Here is a 19674-nt window from a genome sequence, read left to right on the forward strand (position 1 = left end):
CTAGACTTATTTATGTCATGTACACTGCAGCTCCTACTACTAAGCTGCTGCAAATACCAAAGTTTCAACGAAGAATTTTCATATAAAAATAGTTCCTCCATCTTGTTTTGTCAAAAGGAGAACGCGACTAAGCTCGTCACTATGTGCATGCGAATCTTTGCTCGCTGCTCGTCGCTCTCTTTGATCTGAAGCAGCTATCATCGCCGCTTTGCCCGCCGCTCCACTATGTTTCCAGCCTTAGGCTGGAAACATAGTGGAACGGCGAGCAAAGCGGCGCTGATAGCGAAGAGCGAAGCGGCAAAAACAAAAACTAGAAATAGATAGAGTTGCTCTATCTTCGCTTTGCTCGCCACTATGCGCGTTCCCATATGTTAACTTGTGTTTGATTTCGCCGCTTCGCTCTTCGCTATCAGCGCCGCTTTGCTCGCCGCTCCACTATGTTTCCAGCCTTAGGCAGTGGCACCAGGCGTTGCAGTTATAAGTATAACCTCCCCAGATTGTTATCGTTAGTCCTAGACCTGCACTTCATAGAACAGATTCAAAATTGTAAATTGAGAAAATGGTTTAAATTTTATTTCTAAGGTCTTCTAATGGTATCAATAGTTTATTGGAATCCTGAGACATCAAAGGAAACATTGATTAAGTAGTCTGAAATGAAATAGTCAACATACATTATATTTCAACTTATCTCTGCCAGCCCTTTTGTAATTTTGAGATTGTTAGTTATTTTAAGTGTTGTGAGCCCTAAAGGGCTCCAAGTGCTCTCAAGAAATAGTTGTTTAAGGGATCACTATTAGTGTATTGAAGGGTACGCAACTCAAATAAAAGTAGTAAGTAAGATTATTTGATAGTTTTTTAAAGTCTACATTTTATCTGAACGTGTCCACTTTAAAGAAAATGCAATCACTTCCCTAAAAACCTCGGAAGTTTTAAAATACTGGCACGAACTCTGTCAGCATTTATCAAAGAAAACGCTACATACCACTGTTAGTGTTATACAAAGTGGGTCAAAAGTTATGCGATTATCTTTGATTAAAAAAAAACTTTCAATTAGGTTATCCTTAATAATATTTACAGTCTAATTATTTTCTATAATTACTTCGATTAATTAAGTATTTTAAATTGAGTTGTGACAAAATTTAATCTCTATAAATTATTTTCATAGATTCTGCAATACCGGCTTTTTCTTTTATTCAATTGATTTCTTATAATTTTCTCTTAATGGTACAATTAAATCTCCCTTTCGAATTTAAATTAACCCATTTTTTTTTCAGTAATGCCTTAAGAAGCATTTACTTGCGATGATTATGGATTTATAAGTGTGCTATCAACATACGAAGTTTCTGCTATTTTTTCGAGGTTATCTATTATGCTGACCATAGGCACACACATTCAATTTTAATAACCACTTCAGACCAAAGGGGCCACAAATTGCGTTTGATCAAGATAACTGTTTACATGTGATAAACCCATTAACATAAATATCTTTTACCAGCACTGTTTTCCTGCATTCGGACTCATTCAAAAAGTACTTTGGTGTAAACATTGAGAGATTTATTATTATACTCAGCTTTTAGAACTTCTTTATGAAGAAAAACCTTTTTTTTTTAATGGGAATGCTGCCTGTCCATTACTGAAGATAAATTAGATGTTAGAATAATTGAATTCTGTGTCCGAAGGAAAATCGATTAGAAATAAGTCAGAATCACTCCTCTAGTCCAGTTTTACGTCTTTCAAACCTCCTCTAGCTCAGTGTGGGAGAAGAAAGTAGAGCATAACTTGGGTTTACAGATCCCACAGGCGAATCTAGCTTAACATTCAGTCTCACCCCTCGGGTCTTGCTGCAGAAGCTGTAGTATGATCGCACTGAAGCATTGAGTAGCCTAGATTTCCACCCTATCCTTGTATACACTTTACGAGCTGGGAAGTTTTATGTTTTAGGAATAACAATGGTGATGATTCTTATTTTTAATAACTAATATAAATTTAGACAATCAACAATAGAGCACCAATAATAAAAAGAGAATATAAAATTGATGGAAGAGATTAGATTAGTGGTATGTGCATTGATTGGATGGACTTCTCTGTGAAGATCCCAGGCTGGTAACGAGTTCGGTCCTGATTTTTTGCTTTCTAAGAGTCTTCAGTGTGGTTTGTAACGAGTAAAACGTCTTGAGGTTGGCAGTGCATTCGCTAAAAGAGCGTCTTCGATGTTGTCTAATTATGTAAGAATGGTAAACTAAGTCTAGACTAGTAGCTAGCTACTTCTTCTAGAAATTAGGGACATCTTGTCACCTCTTACGCTTCTACCATCAGATTTAATTGTTGAAGAAGGATATCATAAGAGCCTTCGCCAAATATTTTGCTTTCATTATATGTATGGAAGAATCAGTCATTGATAGTTTACTTAAATCAAACTGCCCTCTCGTTAATGTGACTTTTTTTTTTAGATTTTTTTAAATTTTGTAAATACTTATAGATAAAACCAAAACTGTTTATAAACAGTAGGAGCCTTCAATAATATAGATAGTTTGGGTTAATATATTTACGCAGTAACCTTTCCAAAATAAGGTATGTGGTAACATTTGTAGAGTAGTACGTCATCGCTATTTGCGTTCAACCGTCTCGTCAGAACTTATATTTTCTATTATTGAAAATACTCTTCTATTCATTTTTATTTTAGTTACAGAATTTAATGTGAAAAATAGTTTTGACTCATAAACATTGCTATTGAACTATTTAGCTTGACATTGTTTCCTTCCTCTTTCTGCTCGCAAGAAGAATTGTTGCGATTATTTCACTGGGGATGTAAGTCTTTCGATCAAACTTTTGTATCTGAAAAAAGGCTGTTGGCATTCCACGCATAGCGACACTATAACTCACGCGCATAGTGTCCACTTAGGATCTGCAACGGAGTGGAAACTACTTTCTTCTGTTAGTCGTACCCACAATTATAGCTGAACACCCGTCATGTCCACATATTTTATAGGATTCCTTCTAAGCTAAACTTACGACATTGCAGAGCTTTCAGCGACCACACGCTTCATCCACCTACTTATCAAACTTATTATTCTTTTCCCTTCGATCCTGTAATAGCAGGATTTCAGTCAGAATGCCGAAAAAGGTAAAAGCAATTTTAGGAGATAGTCCAAAAAAAAAAAAACTTCTGAGTCTTACTTTTATTTTTGAAAGTTATGTGAGCTTCCGTCTCGGTAATAAACATCTGGTGATTTTTTCATGTAATAAATTAAGATTGTTTTTAGATAAAATTATTTATTAATATTGTTTTTCACTGTAAGGAAATAATAGTAATAGATGGAATTAGATCGATAAAGATAATTTGATAGTTATATGAAAGCGGCGATATTAGAAGACTCTTAAGAGCCGGAACAATATGCCCTGTTGAAAGGTGATGGTTTGCAGCACGCTATATCAGCTGGCTTCCGCTCTTCAATCTTCTAGAGTCTCTTATACTGCATTCCGCTTTTTTTTAATCTCTCCTATTCGTAGTATGAGGAAGTAATGTGATCGTATTGCGTTTTGGAGAACATGCTTTTTGAGTTACTCTTAAGACACAAAACAAAAAAAGGTTTTAAGCGAGTTTTGGGACTCTCCAACAGGCTTATCGTAAACGGCGTTCCAGATGATGAAAGTTCGACCTAGGACACATCGACGTGGCTGCTCCTTTGGAAGTCAGCATTATTTCTCCTGATGCAAATATATCTATCCTGGCATCCATTCAAGTGCAAACTTTGTTGCACCGGTAAAGCTGCTCCAGGGTCTTCCTGCAGGAGTAACAAAGTACTTAAAAAGCTGCTAATAGTTATAAGTTCTGATGGAGGAGTGTATACACCGGTTCTCTAGAAAATTATGCTAGCGTTAATCAGGAAAGGCTACCTACTTTGAGGAACCCCTGGAACCTTTAAGCAGCCTCCATGTTCATTCATGACTGTTTTTTATTTGGAGTAAATTCTCTGTCCAGCCTCTCTAGCGAACTTCAGCACTTCTGTGTACAAAAATCTGTTGAAAAAACTATTTTACCACATATAAAACTGCGATTAAAACATTTATATAGTCCAAAAATTGCTGTCACTCAGTACCAGTCCACTAAATCCTAGATAGTGTAACCTACATTGTAGTAATTTTCATTGTGCAAATACTTAGTATAGCTTTAGTTCGTCAAAAATATAATGGCTAGAGGTCACGAGAGAAATTTCACTCAGAAAAAATACGATGGCCCTCAAAATGGCGTGAGCTCTATCGGGCTATCGAGGAATCATCTCATATAAAGTTCTCATTAAATACAATACTTAAACTTGCGTACGTTACATTTTTTATAATTTCAATGATCTAGTATTCCATTCATGTTTGAACAATAATTTTGTTTATGTATCTGATTGTTTGCCTTTTTAATTATTTTTAAAAAGTTTGCTTGTTTGTATTTAATTTTTAGTTTTCATATTTCTTTATCACATTTTTTAGTGAGAGTACGCCATTTCTGAAAACATTAAGTTGGATAAGCACATTTCCTTGGTAATTGCTATTGTTTGTTATAAAACTATTTTCGATAAGAAGTTATCGAATGAAACGGTGACTTTCTTGTTATATAAGTTCATTTATTCATTTTTATTTTAAGCCTTACATTATTTTGTTCTAGTTTACATTCTTTTAAAAATTGAGCTTTCTAAGAAAAAATCCTTTTTGAAAGGTTTAAAAGGGGCTTCAAAAAGTGGTTTTACAAGTTGATCTGTGGGTCTTATATGTGATTAGCACAGTAGACAAAAATGGGAATTCACCAAAAGTTCCAATTTGCTTTAGTAGCCACCATCGGAGCTGACATTAAGTTTAAGGACAATATCTGCCAATAGGAAATGATATTTTACTGGATCAGTTTTTCTCGATTTTTAGTTAAGCATGGTGTAGAGATTTCCCTTTAATGTGGACTGTACAGTACGGCTTATAGAATATTAACATAAAGTAAATGTGTGCATAAAATTCCAAATTTGGGGGAAATCTGAATGTATTTGCCTTTTTTTTACGAGGGGGGTTTTCTTTTCAAGATTTTCTTGAAAAATATTCACGATTTTCAAGAATGCACCAACCACGAGAATAGAAGAACCTATAGGACCTCCTGAAATCTAGACTAGAAGTACAAACTTTACTGAAGAAACTTCTCCCCGTGTTTAGGAACATTTCAAGATCAGCATCATAATGTGGACACAAGAATTAAGTATCTTCAGCGCATTCACAGTTTCATTTATAGTTAAAGTTACGAAAGGTGGTTGTCCAATTTAACCATGAGTCACAGAAGTCTTAGTTTGACTATGTCTGTGGGATGATGAGTTAGTTTAGACCCAATTTGTGGGACATTCAAACGCCACTTCGGTCCTTTGATTAAGAGTTGGGAATGTTTAGCTGGTATACCCGCAGGAATGCCAAGCTCATTGTAGAAGTGGCTAGTTGCTATTTCCGCGAATGTCTTCAATTTTCGACTAACCGTTTTGAATATTGATATTAAGTAAAGTAACTATTAAATTCTCAAATTAACCATTAAATAAAATGCAAGGCCTAAACCGGGAATCGAACCCATTACCCCACAATACTTCTTAGCTTTGCTGCGGGCCTCGCCTCTATTAGCCCCGGCTACCGTGGCGCCTGTGATATTAGACATATTTGAACAAACTAGTCAGACTGAAATAGTTTTCATCAGTCACACGAGGAAGGTATTCTGAGAAAAAGCAATTTAGGGGAAGTACGGTTAATGGCGATTTGTGTTTATATGGGTGGGAGATAAACATAAAAACTACATTTTGGAGGGAGAGTTTCCTTCCTGCAGAGACTGTGCGCCAAGGGGGAAAGGAGGAAGGAGCCCGGGGGGGTGTAGAAGACTTAGACGCAGAGCGTGAGTGATTGGGTGCGCAGTTAAATGTCACGTGACCGACCTCCCGTCCATACAGTTGGGCTCAGAGTTTGTTATGTTTCACTGGTTTTTCCACCTGGTTGTAACATCAATTTCTTATTAAAATACCACCTGGCTAATCAATAACCCGCTAGATTGGGTTCGATCTAGTAGAACAGAGTGTCTGTTTTTTTTGTCTTGAGTTCATGTTCTATGTAGCGCTGGTATCTTCATGCCTCTTGCAGCAATCAATCGTTACAGTATCAATTAAAAACATTTTCTTTAAGAAATTTTCACTCAAAATTATCTGCTTTAGCATTTGTGAATTGTCTGTTTGCCGCTCATTGTGACGTAATGTCAGTTTGCAGTGAAACCTTACTCACAGATTCACCCACTAATCCTTCTTAAGGTTACTGCATTTCTCAATGCTTAGACGATTAGTAGGGATGCAGATAAAAATATGAGCGAGCTCAAAAGAAAACAGCCGAGACTAATGGACTGAGTCAGATGTTTAACGTTAACTTGGATGATATCATTAGGAAAATAAGAACAACAGTATTGTTGAGTACTTTTAGACGATGCAATACTTTTTCTTCATTAATAAAAAGAGGATGATTTCCAACGTAATTGCAACCCAAGCTATAGGTTAACCGTAATAATGTCGAGAACTTAGTGAATTTCAAGAATCTCGTAGTGAACATTTTATATTTTAGATGAAATCTCGCTGCAAAAAGACTTGAAAACAAAAGCAAAAGTGATTGTGGAAATACATTTTGTTCTGAACAGTCACGATATACACGGCTGAGAAGAGGTATTGTAGAAGAACAATGGAGACTGCTGAAAGCCTGCTCAGAATTTTGGGATAAGACATCGCTAGATCTTTTCAACCAAGTTTTTTTGGGCTTGAGACCAAAAGAATCTGGTTTTATAGGAGTGAGAAGAACATCATGCACGCTAAGAGAGAATAACGTAGAATAAAGTTGTAAGCAAAAATAGGTAGATTTAGGAAACGTTGCAGTGAAAACCTAAACCTCAGCAGTAAGTTTTGATGAGCCTTAATTGATGAAGTAACAAGCTCTTAGACTAAACATGATGAATCATTAAGAACGGCGAGAAGAGACTGTGAAGAAAAAAATGTTTTTTAGAGTGTGTCCCGACTACCTACATGATGAACTCTAGAATTGGTATGTTAAGATTTCCGTGGGTGTAAGTATTCTAATCTTAAAATATCAACTTCCCTATCAATTATAGAATTCACTGTGGAAACCTTGCTGGAGTGCCGATGTAGTTCGAGCTAATGTAACCAAATCATCCGAAAGAGTCGAGCGTGACCAGCTTTAAAGGTGGAGTCGCCAAGCTGTTCTTATCGTCTTCCTTAATATATCTGCAACTCAGTGAATATCTTAAATAATATTAATTTTATTCAAAGATTGATCTTCTGTTGGACTTTTTATTTATCACTAAATTAGATTTGATGGAGTAATTATTATTTCAATGGTTGCTCGTGAAATTATTAAGAAATCAAATTTGCAAGGTTGTTCACCTTGGAATAATTTTCTAAGGTTGAAGTTTTTGTTCATTGGCCTGTAGACCTTAATCTGCTAACTAATGTTGTTTTAATGTAAGTTCTTCTATTATTAATGAAGATAATGATAACAATTAATGGATTAATGTATTTAATTGAAGTACTTTAGATATTTATAGTTATAGTTATAATTTCATCACTCATAAAAATGCTTGCTTTTATCGAAAGGAAGTTGCTTTAAGTGATTAATTATGTACTTCTCTTTACGAAATAAGAAAATGATCAGTAAGCTTAACGATACTGTTTAATAATTTAGTACCCAGAAGTGTCGCTGTTTAAAAAGAAAAAAACAAGAGGTTCGGTGACTTGAGCATAAAAAAAAAAGATCAATATCTAGTCTTATCAGTTATGACCCAGTTACATCAGTCAAAATATTAAGGTGTCTATCATTTATAAGGTCATCTACATCGTTTGTATTTATTTAATAAGTGACTATAGCCTACATTTACACCGGTAACCTATCTCAATAAATCTTCAGGTTATTATGTTCTTAATCTTCAGTATCTGTTTATTTTCTATGATTAATCATAGTCTTTCAAGGTTTCTTCTTCAGACTAATGTGTTTTCCTGAAAATAGTCACGGTTCCATCATCATCTTCTAGTTCCTACAAAAGGATCTTAGTGTTCCTTTGGGCTATAGTGATCGGCAAACGTTGATATGGATCTTTCAGTTAGTTTCTTTTACAACTATAAGCTTCATTTCCTCCCATTTCAAAAAAAAAAAAATTATTGGAAGTAAAAATATGTGTATGAAAGTACGATACATATATTTGTTAGTCTCATCACATCACTGTGCAGTAATATTGGCGACTATAATGCTGTCTTTGGGTGCAGACACTGGAATATAATGCAGCCTGCGCTATCTCTTGATTAACGACCATACTACATGTAAAATTATAAGTTGGGAATTAGCCTAGATACATATACCTCCTTCCTTTAATACGTAGAACCCCCAAGAGCTTCAGGTACCCCCAGAGGAAGAAGCTATGACGGAAGGTTCTACTAAATAACATGGCTTTAATTGGGCTAAGTAAAACCGTCCTATTTCCCTGGTATTCTTTGTTGCTAAACTCATCAGGTTGTCGCTGAATGGAGTTTAAATTTGGGAGCCAACTTGACAGAGAATTTATTACCAGCTGATGGCCAAAGAAAGATTCTTTTTTCGTAATAACGTCTCCTAAGTTGTGCTGAGACTGCTTTTAAGAAATAGAGTGCAATTCTAAAAACAGATTCTTATTCACTAAGAGTCGTAGTTTCTGTGCTTTGCAAAACACTTACTGTAAACTGTTTCGCACGACTATTGTTATCCAGTTACTGTGAATTTTCTCACGTAGTATATGGTTACATCAATTTTCGGCCAAAGTTAACTAGAGTTTTTCTATAGACAATTGAAGTTCTGTGACTAATGGTTTTAAGTGTAGTCACTAATTCCAAGAGATAACGTGTTTCAGAGATGGTGTAATTTTGAAAACTCAGAAGCACTTATTGAAATAAATAACAGCGGAAACAAGTTGTGAAAAAAAAAGTCGTAAGTTGTGCTACTTAAACGATAAAGAAGCGGTAGAAGCTGTTTAAAAGAGGGAAGGCGAGAAAATATAAAAAAGAAATCATCTCTTTCATTTTGTAATAAATTTCTTTTTTATCGTTAACATTACGCTTTATCGAAGATTTAGTTGATAACATTGTTTTTATTAAATATTAATTATGTTGTAATCACCGTCAGGTGGAGTAGAGGGCTGCAATAATATTTTTGTATTAAAGAAGTGATAACATTTTTATCACGAATTCGTGTACGTCAGTTTAATTTATTGAGAACACTTCTATTCTGCGTCACATTTCATTCTGTCATCAAACTCAGCTTTGTTTACTGCGTTTTTTTTTTCTATTAATAATTAATATTTATACACTGTAACATGTGTATATTTCTAAAATTAAGTTGCTCTTAATTAATTTTTTAAAGAAGCATCAACACTTATTTATACTTAAGTCTGAAAGGTTAGTCATATATCCATACTTGACGCTCCAAATTTCAGACTTATATGTGTATTAAATGATAATTCATAAAATATTTGGACATTTTAATGTATTTGGATTGTGTGATGGATTTAGGGAAATAATGGTGCTTGTCAGGAATTTTCTAAGTTGCCCCTCTTCAACTTTACAAGTATTGCCTTGAGAATCTTTTTCCTGTAGGAGCCTCTACAACTTAAGAGAATTGTTACTTCTAAAGAGTGAACTGAAATACGCAGTAATTAGTAATTACTATTACTATGGTTTTCGGGTGTTTTTGTTCATCTTCATTGCTCCTTTATTACTTCAAATTTAAACTATTTGTCTTCAGCACACTCGTCAAAATGTTCCAAGCGAGAAACAAAAGTACTGTTTCAACTATTACGGCAATCTGGCACAGCTTAACTAAACTCTTATAATATTTATACGATACATTATTTTCTCTGAGATAAAATAGCTAATTACCGCAAAATTATGAATAGAAAAAAAACATATGTTCTTTATGAGGCCGACTAATGCAATGGCTAGCGTCTGTTTTGACCTTTTCTTCCCAAGCAAGATTATTTTGCAGTAACAAAAGGTTACTGGGTCTACAAACCTTTCTTCTCCATTTGGCTGCTTTGAAAATTACTTTTCCGGTATACTGTACTAGCAGTTACTGCAGTTTGTCTATGGAGGCTTATTCTTATGCATTATTTTTGGTTGGTAAAAGTAAAGAAAAAAAATGTTGGGTTGTATTAAAAGTTGAAGAATATAATTTGAAGAGACAAAACGCTTTTTATAAATGAATTTCCATATAGTAAAGGCAGAGGAATATAAAAACTGATGATAGTTAAGAGAACAAGGTTTAGTTCAGACAATAGTTCAGAAATTATTTTGGTAATATTTTTTCTGCTGGTAAAGAGGAATCGTGAGCGTAACAAACCTCACTATGTGAGGCATACATTATCAAAGCAGTAAGTTGATGGATTTCCAAAAATAAAGCCTAGACTGGAAAATGAACCCAGAAGAAGAAAAAAAACATTGGGTTTATCTCTGTCTTTATTTCTCGATATCTGAATTAAGATTGGTATAGACGAGCTTGATGGTTTAGATTACCAGGGAATGGTAACAGAAAGATGTTTCATATTGTGACCTATTTCCTGAGAGACAACGTATCAGACCCCTGAAGCCGTAGTAGGAAAATGTATAAGGTGGTATGTTGATTGAAGCCGAAATTAAAGGACCAGTAAACCACAAAGGTTTGTGTAAATCGATGAGTGGAACATCTGCCTCAATTCTAAACCTCCATTGTCCATTTTCACGGACGGTCCATATATTCATCTGAATATCTTTCTTCTCCACAAAAAGGAGAATATTATCAATTTCCTCTGTTCACACCTAGCTTTCACAACTATATGTGTTACATAAGGACCCTATGCTTATTTTTATCTACGTTAAATATTTAAATGCATGTGCCCACCAACAAAGCTATGATCTTATTTTTTGTTTCGTTGACCAGATTTCCCAATTACCGACCACAAATTATTATATTACACTCTTAATGTCTTCTGACTCTTCCTTGTGTTGTCTAGAATACTTCATGTACTCGGTCTTTTCACGATAATTTAATGAAACTAACGCATCTTCTTACATTTCTAGAAAACAAATACAGCGCTTCCAAAGAACCCACTATCAACAAAAGTCATCCGTGTTGGTCAATTGCATGGTTACTTTAAATGCAAAATTGAAGTGGATGGAAGACGAGAGAAATTCTTTTTTTACATCAGGATATTCCTGAACATAAATAATAACACATCGAACAGCATTCCTTGAATCTAGACCGTTTAGCCAACGCAAATTGATATAATCAGTTAGTAGATTCTGTCATTGAAAAATGAACTTAATAGAGTTGCGAGGTTTTTCAGAATCAATTTTTATGGGTGTTTACAATTCAAAAAGATGGTTAAACTTTTTCTGTGTTAAACATTAGCTTTGTAGATGATATTAATCAATAATTGATTGAAAATGGAGCTACGCGATTTGCCAATAATAGATTGAATTAAGAAAGTTTGGAGTGCTATCATCCAGTTATTTTTAACTTCTAAATCCTCGATTATTAAAAAAAAAATACTATTAAAAGTTGTATGAAAAACAAAAGTTACAAAAATGTATGTAATTATTATTATATTTTATTTTTTAAAAAAAGTTAACATATTTTACATTGTTTTAAACTTTGCTGCAACACTGATTGGAGTAATCCTTTCCAAGTCTCTAATGCCATCTTTATCCACTAGGACCACATAGAAATTTGGTAAATTGATAACTAGCCTACTTTGTAATTCGGCCACACATTTTTCCATTACTTCATATGCTTCTTCTACAGACATATCTGAAAAAATAAAAATCCTATTAGTGATAATAAAATCTATTAAATATTCTCAAAGATTTCTTATAAATTCCCTGTTACTTACTTTCATGACAATATTTATCAAGTATACTCATTCCAAACATTCCACCATACCCATGACCACAGTACGGGACTTCTTTGTATGAAGCAAGATCGTCCAAAAAGAACAATTGACCTCCATTCTCTTGATCATACCCGCCCATGATTATGTGTACCCGATATGGTGTCTGGAAAATTTTTAAATTCAAATATACGTAACAAAATTCTTGGCTTCCTTTCTTTCCATATTTGGAACTCAGTTTGTTTTTTTACACAATCCTAATTTGCGGTAAGGCCGCTGCAGATACTTGATTGTAACCTCATGATTGAAAGAGGAAGATACCAATATAAAGATAAAAAAAAAAAGGGGATCATTTACTCTTACCGAACTTCTAAGATATTCAGCTAAATTCTGTCTGGTAAAATGAGCAGCCGCTTTTGGATTTAGTTCATATCCATTTCTCATCTTGTATAATTGAACATTTTTTACTATATATTCTGCAAATTGATGTGTATCTCCTTCGGTGCCAACAACGGCCATTGCAATATTATTTGATACAGGATATATTTTCTTTGCATCTAAAATGTTATTTAAGTAAATAATTTCAAAAAGTGAAAATTAATTTAAAAAAAAAGAATGAGGTTTTTAAAATATACATACCTCTTTTCATAAGAATTATGCTATGCATAGATGTCATGTCAGCCATGAGCATAGTAAAATTGTTTGATCGAATGCCTATTAAACCTTCCATTTTAAAAGATTCCGAAAGTTTTTAACTCAGATTGAAAAATACAAATAGTGAAAGAAAAAGTCCACTAATCACGGAATGACTTGTGCCAATACAACTATAACCTTACCGTATGTGCTTGTAGAAGTAAACTAGCGCTGTTGTGGTGTGTTGGGATAAATTAAGCGACTGCAGAGCTCTCTGTGTCAAGTAGTCTAAAGAGAGCGTTTCATTTCATTGTTCAATTTAATATTGTTGTTATTTTTTGTTAAATATTACCAGCTGAGAGCATTTATTTTTATCTCTATTGTTCATGAAATTTTACAGATCTGATGTCAAGAATTCACTTTCTCTTATCACACTAATCAAAATTCTATTTTTACCATATTTCTACTGACTTACAACTTCCTAATGATGGCAAAATTATAAATGACTGTGCTGAACAATCTTCATCAAAACTGTTTCATATCAAACATTCCGATAAATCCCATACATACAAATTAATAAGGCTTCAGCCGTCTGGGCAGTAGTTGGCAACTTGATTAAGAAAATTATAATATTAAGTATGGTAATATTAAATAGGAATAGGCTCTCCTTCTTAATCAAAAGGCAAAGACGCAGTACACACATTATTATACCCCGGGTTACTTTTAAAATGTAGGGTCTTTAAAGATGATTTCAGTCTAACTGAAGTTACTTTTCTATTTCAGGCGTGGCGATCAGGCAAAATGGATTATCCGGAATCTATCTACTTCTTCTGCTTATTCTCCCTTTCATACCAGTGCCTACCTCGAAAACCATGTCTGGTAAGTTCTTAGTTTCTTTAATCCTTATAAATATATATAAAGACGTCAATCTTACTATTATTAATAATAATGATAATGGCGATAAAATTAATTAATGTAGATTCATCTTTGTCATTGCTTCTTTGTCATCAGGTCACGCTGGACGTTACCAGAAATGTGTAATAACACTGACTATTTTAAATATAATTAGTGTAGTCGCATTTCAATTCGTTTTAATCGCTTATCCTCCGTATGGCCGATTAGTTAAACAGCAAGGTACCAAACAATGGTTTTGATTTTCTTATATTCTTGAATAAACTATTATGATTTTTTTTTATTAATGGATGAATTTGTATTATTAGGTAGTTTTTTGGAGAAATACCTGAGATACGCTGGTTTGGTACGTTTAGACGGACTGAATTGGTTAGATTGTCTAAAAATACTTCTACCAGAAGCTTTAGTTTTAATTGCAGCCATAATTACGTATGTTGTTTCTCTACGACTTAATCCGGCTAGCCTAGAAGATCAACTACTTCCAGTAGCTGGACCACATAGTTCACATCCTCCTCAAACAGAAGGCGATAAAGCAGCTGCGCAAAGGAAACTGTCATTACTTACTTCATTTGGTAATTACAATTAAATTTTTTTTTTTTTCGAACTGATCAATACTTTCTTGGTTTGATAATTATTATTTTTCTTTGTTTAGGAAAATATGTGTGCCTAGTTTCGCTATGTTTTGCTGGGATATTCCGTCCATCAGTGCTATCAGGAATCTATTTCCTTGTCTTTCTTGGAAGTATGACCTGGTGGGGTCTGAACAAGACTCTTGGCAAACCATTTGCATGGATTTGTAGAAGTCTATTGATTGTTTTGGCTGGTCATATTATAGCTTTATTTCTATATCAGATGGAGTGGGCTCAACTACTTCTTCCTAGTGATCATCCGGTTGCCAGGTATTCAATTTGTATTAAAATATTTTTAAGGGCATGGCTGTTATGACTCTTAGTAGGTGTACAAGCCTCTTCAGATTCAATTGTTATCGATCAATATTACAATGCTGTCTTTTCAAATAGGTGAAAAGTTATTTGAATTTCACTGTTTACGATTAGAGCTAATGTTATATACGTATAATAAATCGAGTCAACTAATATATAACAGTAAAGTTAGCCTTAGTAGTAATAATTTTCTTATTAACGAAAAATTACTGCTCCTTTTCTTTCGGTTATTTCACAGTCAACTGAACGGTTTCTATGTAAGTGCGCTGCCAATTATTTGAAGTTTTTCCATTTGTTCTTTTGATTTCCATTTATTTGTTGAGGCACTTTTTTTTTTGCCAGGTAAGTACTCATATTCATGTTTCTTTAGTCAGTTTAAAGGGGTGAAAATCGCTGCAGCAACAGTGCCAGATAATCGGCTCATGACAGGCTCACGGAATTGAGGTTTTAGGGGGTCTCAAATGGAAGTTTTCAGTTATTTTCTTTGCCTTAGTGTTTGATAGTACACATTTTTATTATATAATATAACAGAAGGTCAAGAGTTTGTGTATGAATTGAAGTTTTCTTGTTTTAATTTCAGATATTTAGGATTAAGTGCTATTATGGTAACCGATACAGAGGATCCTAGAATAGTTAACATTTCATCTCTTGAATGGGATTCATTTGTTAATCCCTTTACCTTAATTTGGCTGTATTTCATTATCTGCTACGAATCTAATCTGATAATAAATGCACCCGTAAGTACATAATCTAAATTAAACCAATTCCTTATTGTTATTATATTATTATTTAATATTTAATTGAGAGAAAAATTTATAAGTTTTATTAGCTTTATCATTATTAAAATGAAAGAAAATCAAGCAACTATGCTGTGAGACTTATCAAGATTTTTATTATTATCATCTTTATTTATTTTATTTATTGATTGTTTATTAATAAGCTCACTCGCACTTCGTAACATTGAAAATAATTTTCAGCTTTACTAACCAAAAAGTAAATTTTTAAGCACCGCTTATTTTTAAAGATATTTTCCTTCATTTTCTTTCTTGTAACTTTCTTTCACTAGTTTTAAATACAACTGAGGTGAATTACATTTCTTAAGGTGGATTGAGGTAAAAGGTTTATCTTTCTTTGCTATTTGAGTATTAACTATTCTTCTGTTTATTTTGTAGTTTTTCAAAAAAAAATTGTTGTAACAGATGAACATATTGCGCAGAATATATTGGGGTATTTTACTGAAAAGTTCATTTAAAGATTTTTTGAAGACTAATATTTATAACTGTGATGTTTTTAAACAGCCAAATACTACTTGAACGCCCAAATGTTTTTATATCAATCAATAGATATTATTCAAACTATGAAAGAAAAAAAATGGGGTTCACAGGTTGTCAGTGTGAATGAAGCTGGAATGACGCGACAACTGAGTACTAGGCTTTCCCAGAAAGGCAAACTCCTCCGTAATCAAACAAATCGTTGGCGTTCAGCCACTAGAAAAGTCAGGGTAATCGATTGACTCAAAAAAATAAAAATAAAATACAAAATTTGCCTTCAATTGCCACCCAAGCATATTTTTTTTAAAAATAAATTTGATGTCTGCACTGAAAAGTTTTGAATGTACAAAAAACAAATTTTATTTTATAGTATGAATAACTGTGCATATATATTAACGAAACATGTACATAATTGCAAACATTCTTTTTTGTCTATATTTATTTTTATTTATTTATCTTCAGCTATATATATTAGAAAAAAATTCGTAAAAATGATTGAAAAAACGCTAGTTAAATTCTGCAATTTCGTTTAATGCACAATAATTTCTAAACTTATCGCAAGTTCTATTATAATAATCACTTCTGTTTGAATATTGTTGCAATTCAAGTAGATTAGATTCATTTATATATATATAACAGAAAAAATTAAGCTTTCTGGAATCAAAATTCTATTCAATGTACTCATCCAGAGGCTACTTCCAATCCTAGAAAGATTAGGCTATGTACAGTGTGAATTTAGAAAATATAAGTTATTCCTTCCGACTAGATTTTGAGGAAAAAATACTGCAAACAAAAAAACTTCTTGTGGTTTGCGTTGATTTGAAACAAAAAAATAAATAGGTTGCCACGGGCTAGCATGTTAACCTGCAGAAGACCTCGTTATGTACAACGTTATGGAAACGTGGAGAAAACTATATTATTTATATAGAAGAGGTTTTGTCTTTGACAAAGTATCTTACAGTTGTTAAAATTCCTAAAAATTGCGGGTTCATTTTGAAAATTTTGCAATCTTTAAATTACCTAAAACGATTATAAAAATCCAACCAACTAGAAATCATCCAAACAATCAAAAAGGAGAAATTCGAAGGAAATATGATTTAGGAAAATATATTTTGATGAATATTAGAAGTTCATAAATTTTGTGCTTTTTTGGATAATGCTTTAAAGGTTAGAATGTATTTGCAAACGGTTATGTATCAAGTAGATACAAGAATGACTTCAATGAAATTTAGCGATATAGTATTCTTTAAGTATGTATATAACTTAAGGGCCAAAATAGTTCCATTCAAATTGGAAATTATAAATCATTTTTTTAGGAATAATTGGGATTTTATAAGTAATAACTTTTTCAAAAGCAATTCAGTTAATATTATTCATATCGTCTCTAGGACCTTCCTAAGGTGGCCTGAGAATATTTGCGAGTAGGGGTTTCATTGGTACTCAGTAGTGGTAATCTCTAAATGTCGGGACCGGTGTAGATTGGAAATTTACCTGTCTAGAATCCTCAGTTTTGTTTAATTTGGGGAATTTTCTTCAGTATACCTGCGGAGAATACTGTGTGTAAATACCGGGGAGTGGTTATGCCTAACTGCCGGCTTTTAGGACTTACTTAGTGATCACAGTTGGGCTATTTCATTACTGGGTTTGCTTTAGGATGTATGAGTGGTCGTACTTTGGCCACAAAAGATCTACTTGGTGCAGTTAAATAAAACAATGTTTAACCCATCAAAGGCACAGCTAGTATTTTTAATATCGTAATAATATAATGTTTCGAGAAAAAATTATTCCAATTTTAAATTATGTTTTTTTACCGTTTTTAAAAATTCTTCGTTTTCATCGGAGATTTGTCTAGTTTTTTTTGTTTTTTTTTGTAAATTGGTGGTAGTTTGTGTTAGGATCTCAATCAAGTAAGTACTTTTAAGAAGAATATATTAAGGTAAAAGCCCAAAATCAACTAAGGCCGATATTGAGAAACTTTTAAAAATCATCCTCGTACCATGTTTTGTCAGAATCCCTTATCATGAGATGATTTGTTCAATTTAAAATACACATCATTCTTTTTTTGTGGACAGTATCTATATTGAGAGTTAGTACTGAAGATGCATGATTTCATTATGTAACATGAAACAAAATAAAGCATGCGCATTATTATTTTTTCTTACTTTTTTGAAACTTAATGGTGGCTGGCTAAGCTTTCTTCTTCTTATATGTTTGTTTTAGGATTCTTCTAGGCGAGTGGATGATGAGGTCACTAGTCCAGTGGCGTTGACTGAGGCAACGCCTGTATGTTCCTTTGTTTCTTATTTTCTTAAGTATTATATTTATTTTATGTAAAAATCTAATCTTATCCTTTTGTTTTTGTTGGTTTTTTATTTCACATTCATTTCAACATAGAACTGGAAAGTATTACGAGGGAGGAACCCAAAAATTTGTATTTAATCTTTGCTTCATTGCCAGGGTGTAATCCAAGTCTTTGCAAGTCACTTTATTTTTAATAAAACAATTAATTTACTCATAAAGCAAGAGAAAATGTAGATTTTTTACGACCATAGCGGCCATTAGAAAAATGTGTTCACCACCTGTGGTATGGGTGGTCCTTCGATTTATTTAATTCGACATAGAGACTTCAAAATCGGAAGGTAAAGGCATTCGCCAGGGTCGTCCCATACTGCTCAGCCTAAGGAAAAAGTGTTTGCACTAAGCTAGATGTTCTAGAGTTCAGCTTTTATGGTATCCAACGAAGGGCAATTATAAATAATCTTATTTGAGACTAAAACAACCGAAGAGCGTCCCCCAGTCACTTGGGCTAACTTTAATAGTGAATTGATTGATCGGTCAGCAGCTATTGATTACCTGTGATAGTCGAAACATTTATTTCCGCAGGCAATAAATGAGGCTGATAAAGATTTACTTATGGCTTACCAGGAGATCTGCTTTTCATTTCTTTACTCTGCCATTCAGTAGTGCTTTTCAGCTTATGTATTAAGAAGACATCAACATTCAAGTTTGTTCTTCACACTGCTTTTTAAAACTTTAGAGCTCCGAAGCGCTTCTTTTTTTTTTTAGAGGCTGGCTAATTTCGAAAGCTTTCTAGCGCATAGCTAAATCTTTTTCTGTAGCCACAGATTGTAGTCCCATCTGATGACAATTGTTTGCATAATTTCTGGTTCATTTCGTTGATTTCTCAGCAAACTACAGTTACTCTTTAACGTAAAATAAAGAGCCCTTTTAAATTGAGTTTTTAGAAGGTGATTATAGAAGAGTAGATTGACTGAAAAACAGCACACCAAATACTGAAACACCAGGTATGCCTCAAATGAGGTTATAGATTCGAGGTCTACCATGACAGTGTCTTTTCTGTATCAGAAAAACCATCCAGTTTTTGACTTCCTTCAGATAACCATGTTTTCATATCTCGGAATTTTCTGGGTGAGTTTCTAATTTTAAATTATAATTAATCTCATCACAAAAAATCTGGTTAGTTCTAGTTGATTAAAGAAACCAAATCCATTGCCTAGGAGAATGAAATGGTTGTCTTGCGTAATCTTTCAGTGAAAGTGTGCGAACATGACTTAAAATTGAGGAAGAGTGGCCTAGACTTTACTGTGGGCACAGAAACCCAAGCAGTTAAAGGCCTAAAGATGTTTTTTTTTGTGCGTAATGTGGGTATAAGTAAATGTATACTGGGTGTGTTGGGCAAATTATATAACAGAAAGTATTTCGTACACAATATGTATTATACAGCTACCGTGGCAGTGACGCACAGACTTCTGTTACACTTAAATATTACATCTTCATAAATATGTGATCACTGTATGTAAAAAAAATTGATAATTCTGTGTTTTAGTATAAAAAAAGTTTTGTTGGAGGGGAATTATTACAATCTAATACTGCTTCTCTTTTGACTAGTGCTTCGGATATTACAGTAACTTCAAATGGAAAACAAAACACTCTATCGTCGCTAAACAGGATT

General features: G+C 33.4%; 2 protein-coding genes across 2 annotated transcripts in view; one reads left to right on the plus strand and one right to left on the minus strand.

Annotated features, from left to right (window-relative positions):
* Piezo (piezo type mechanosensitive ion channel component) overlaps positions 1 to 19674 on the plus strand; it is an 82980-nt gene that overhangs the window by 15344 nt on the left and 47962 nt on the right. Inside the window, exons 3-8 of the mRNA XM_074130878.1 lie at positions 13361 to 13456; positions 13589 to 13711; positions 13798 to 14061; positions 14142 to 14388; positions 15011 to 15167; positions 15815 to 15931. Coding sequence (XP_073986979.1) covers positions 13361 to 13456; positions 13589 to 13711; positions 13798 to 14061; positions 14142 to 14388; positions 15011 to 15167; positions 15815 to 15931 — 1004 coding nt within the window. The remainder of the gene's footprint in view (positions 1 to 13360; positions 13457 to 13588; positions 13712 to 13797; positions 14062 to 14141; positions 14389 to 15010; positions 15168 to 15814; positions 15932 to 19674) is intronic.
* LOC141455653 (proteasome subunit beta type-2-like) lies at positions 11646 to 12858 on the minus strand. Its single transcript, XM_074130883.1, has 4 exons — positions 12584 to 12858; positions 12308 to 12501; positions 11948 to 12110; positions 11646 to 11865 (listed from the first exon to the last, which is right to left on the minus strand). The coding sequence occupies exons 1-4, from the start codon at positions 12672 to 12674 to the stop codon at positions 11693 to 11695; spliced, it is 621 nt and encodes a 206-aa protein (XP_073986984.1). The 5' UTR covers positions 12675 to 12858; the 3' UTR covers positions 11646 to 11692.

This window comes from Rhodnius prolixus, unplaced genomic scaffold, assembly GCF_049639745.1.
Source record: "Rhodnius prolixus isolate KJV_2025 unplaced genomic scaffold, Rpr scaffold_4, whole genome shotgun sequence".
Classification (NCBI taxonomy): domain Eukaryota; kingdom Metazoa; phylum Arthropoda; class Insecta; order Hemiptera; family Reduviidae; genus Rhodnius; species Rhodnius prolixus.

What these genes read in the sequence shown, in the direction of transcription:
- LOC141455653 (XM_074130883.1), bottom strand. Translation starts at nt 12,674, where the DNA reads ATGGAAGGTTTAATAGGCATTCGATCAAACAATTTTACTATGCTCATG. An exon ending in CATAATTCTTATGAAAAGAG is followed by an intron (nt 12,502 to 12,583) that starts GTATGTATATTT and finishes ATAACATTTTAG; the next exon opens with ATGCAAAGAAAATATATCCT. An exon ending in TGATAAATATTGTCATGAAA is followed by an intron (nt 11,866 to 11,947) that starts GTAAGTAACAGG and finishes TTATTTTTTCAG; the next exon opens with ATATGTCTGTAGAAGAAGCA.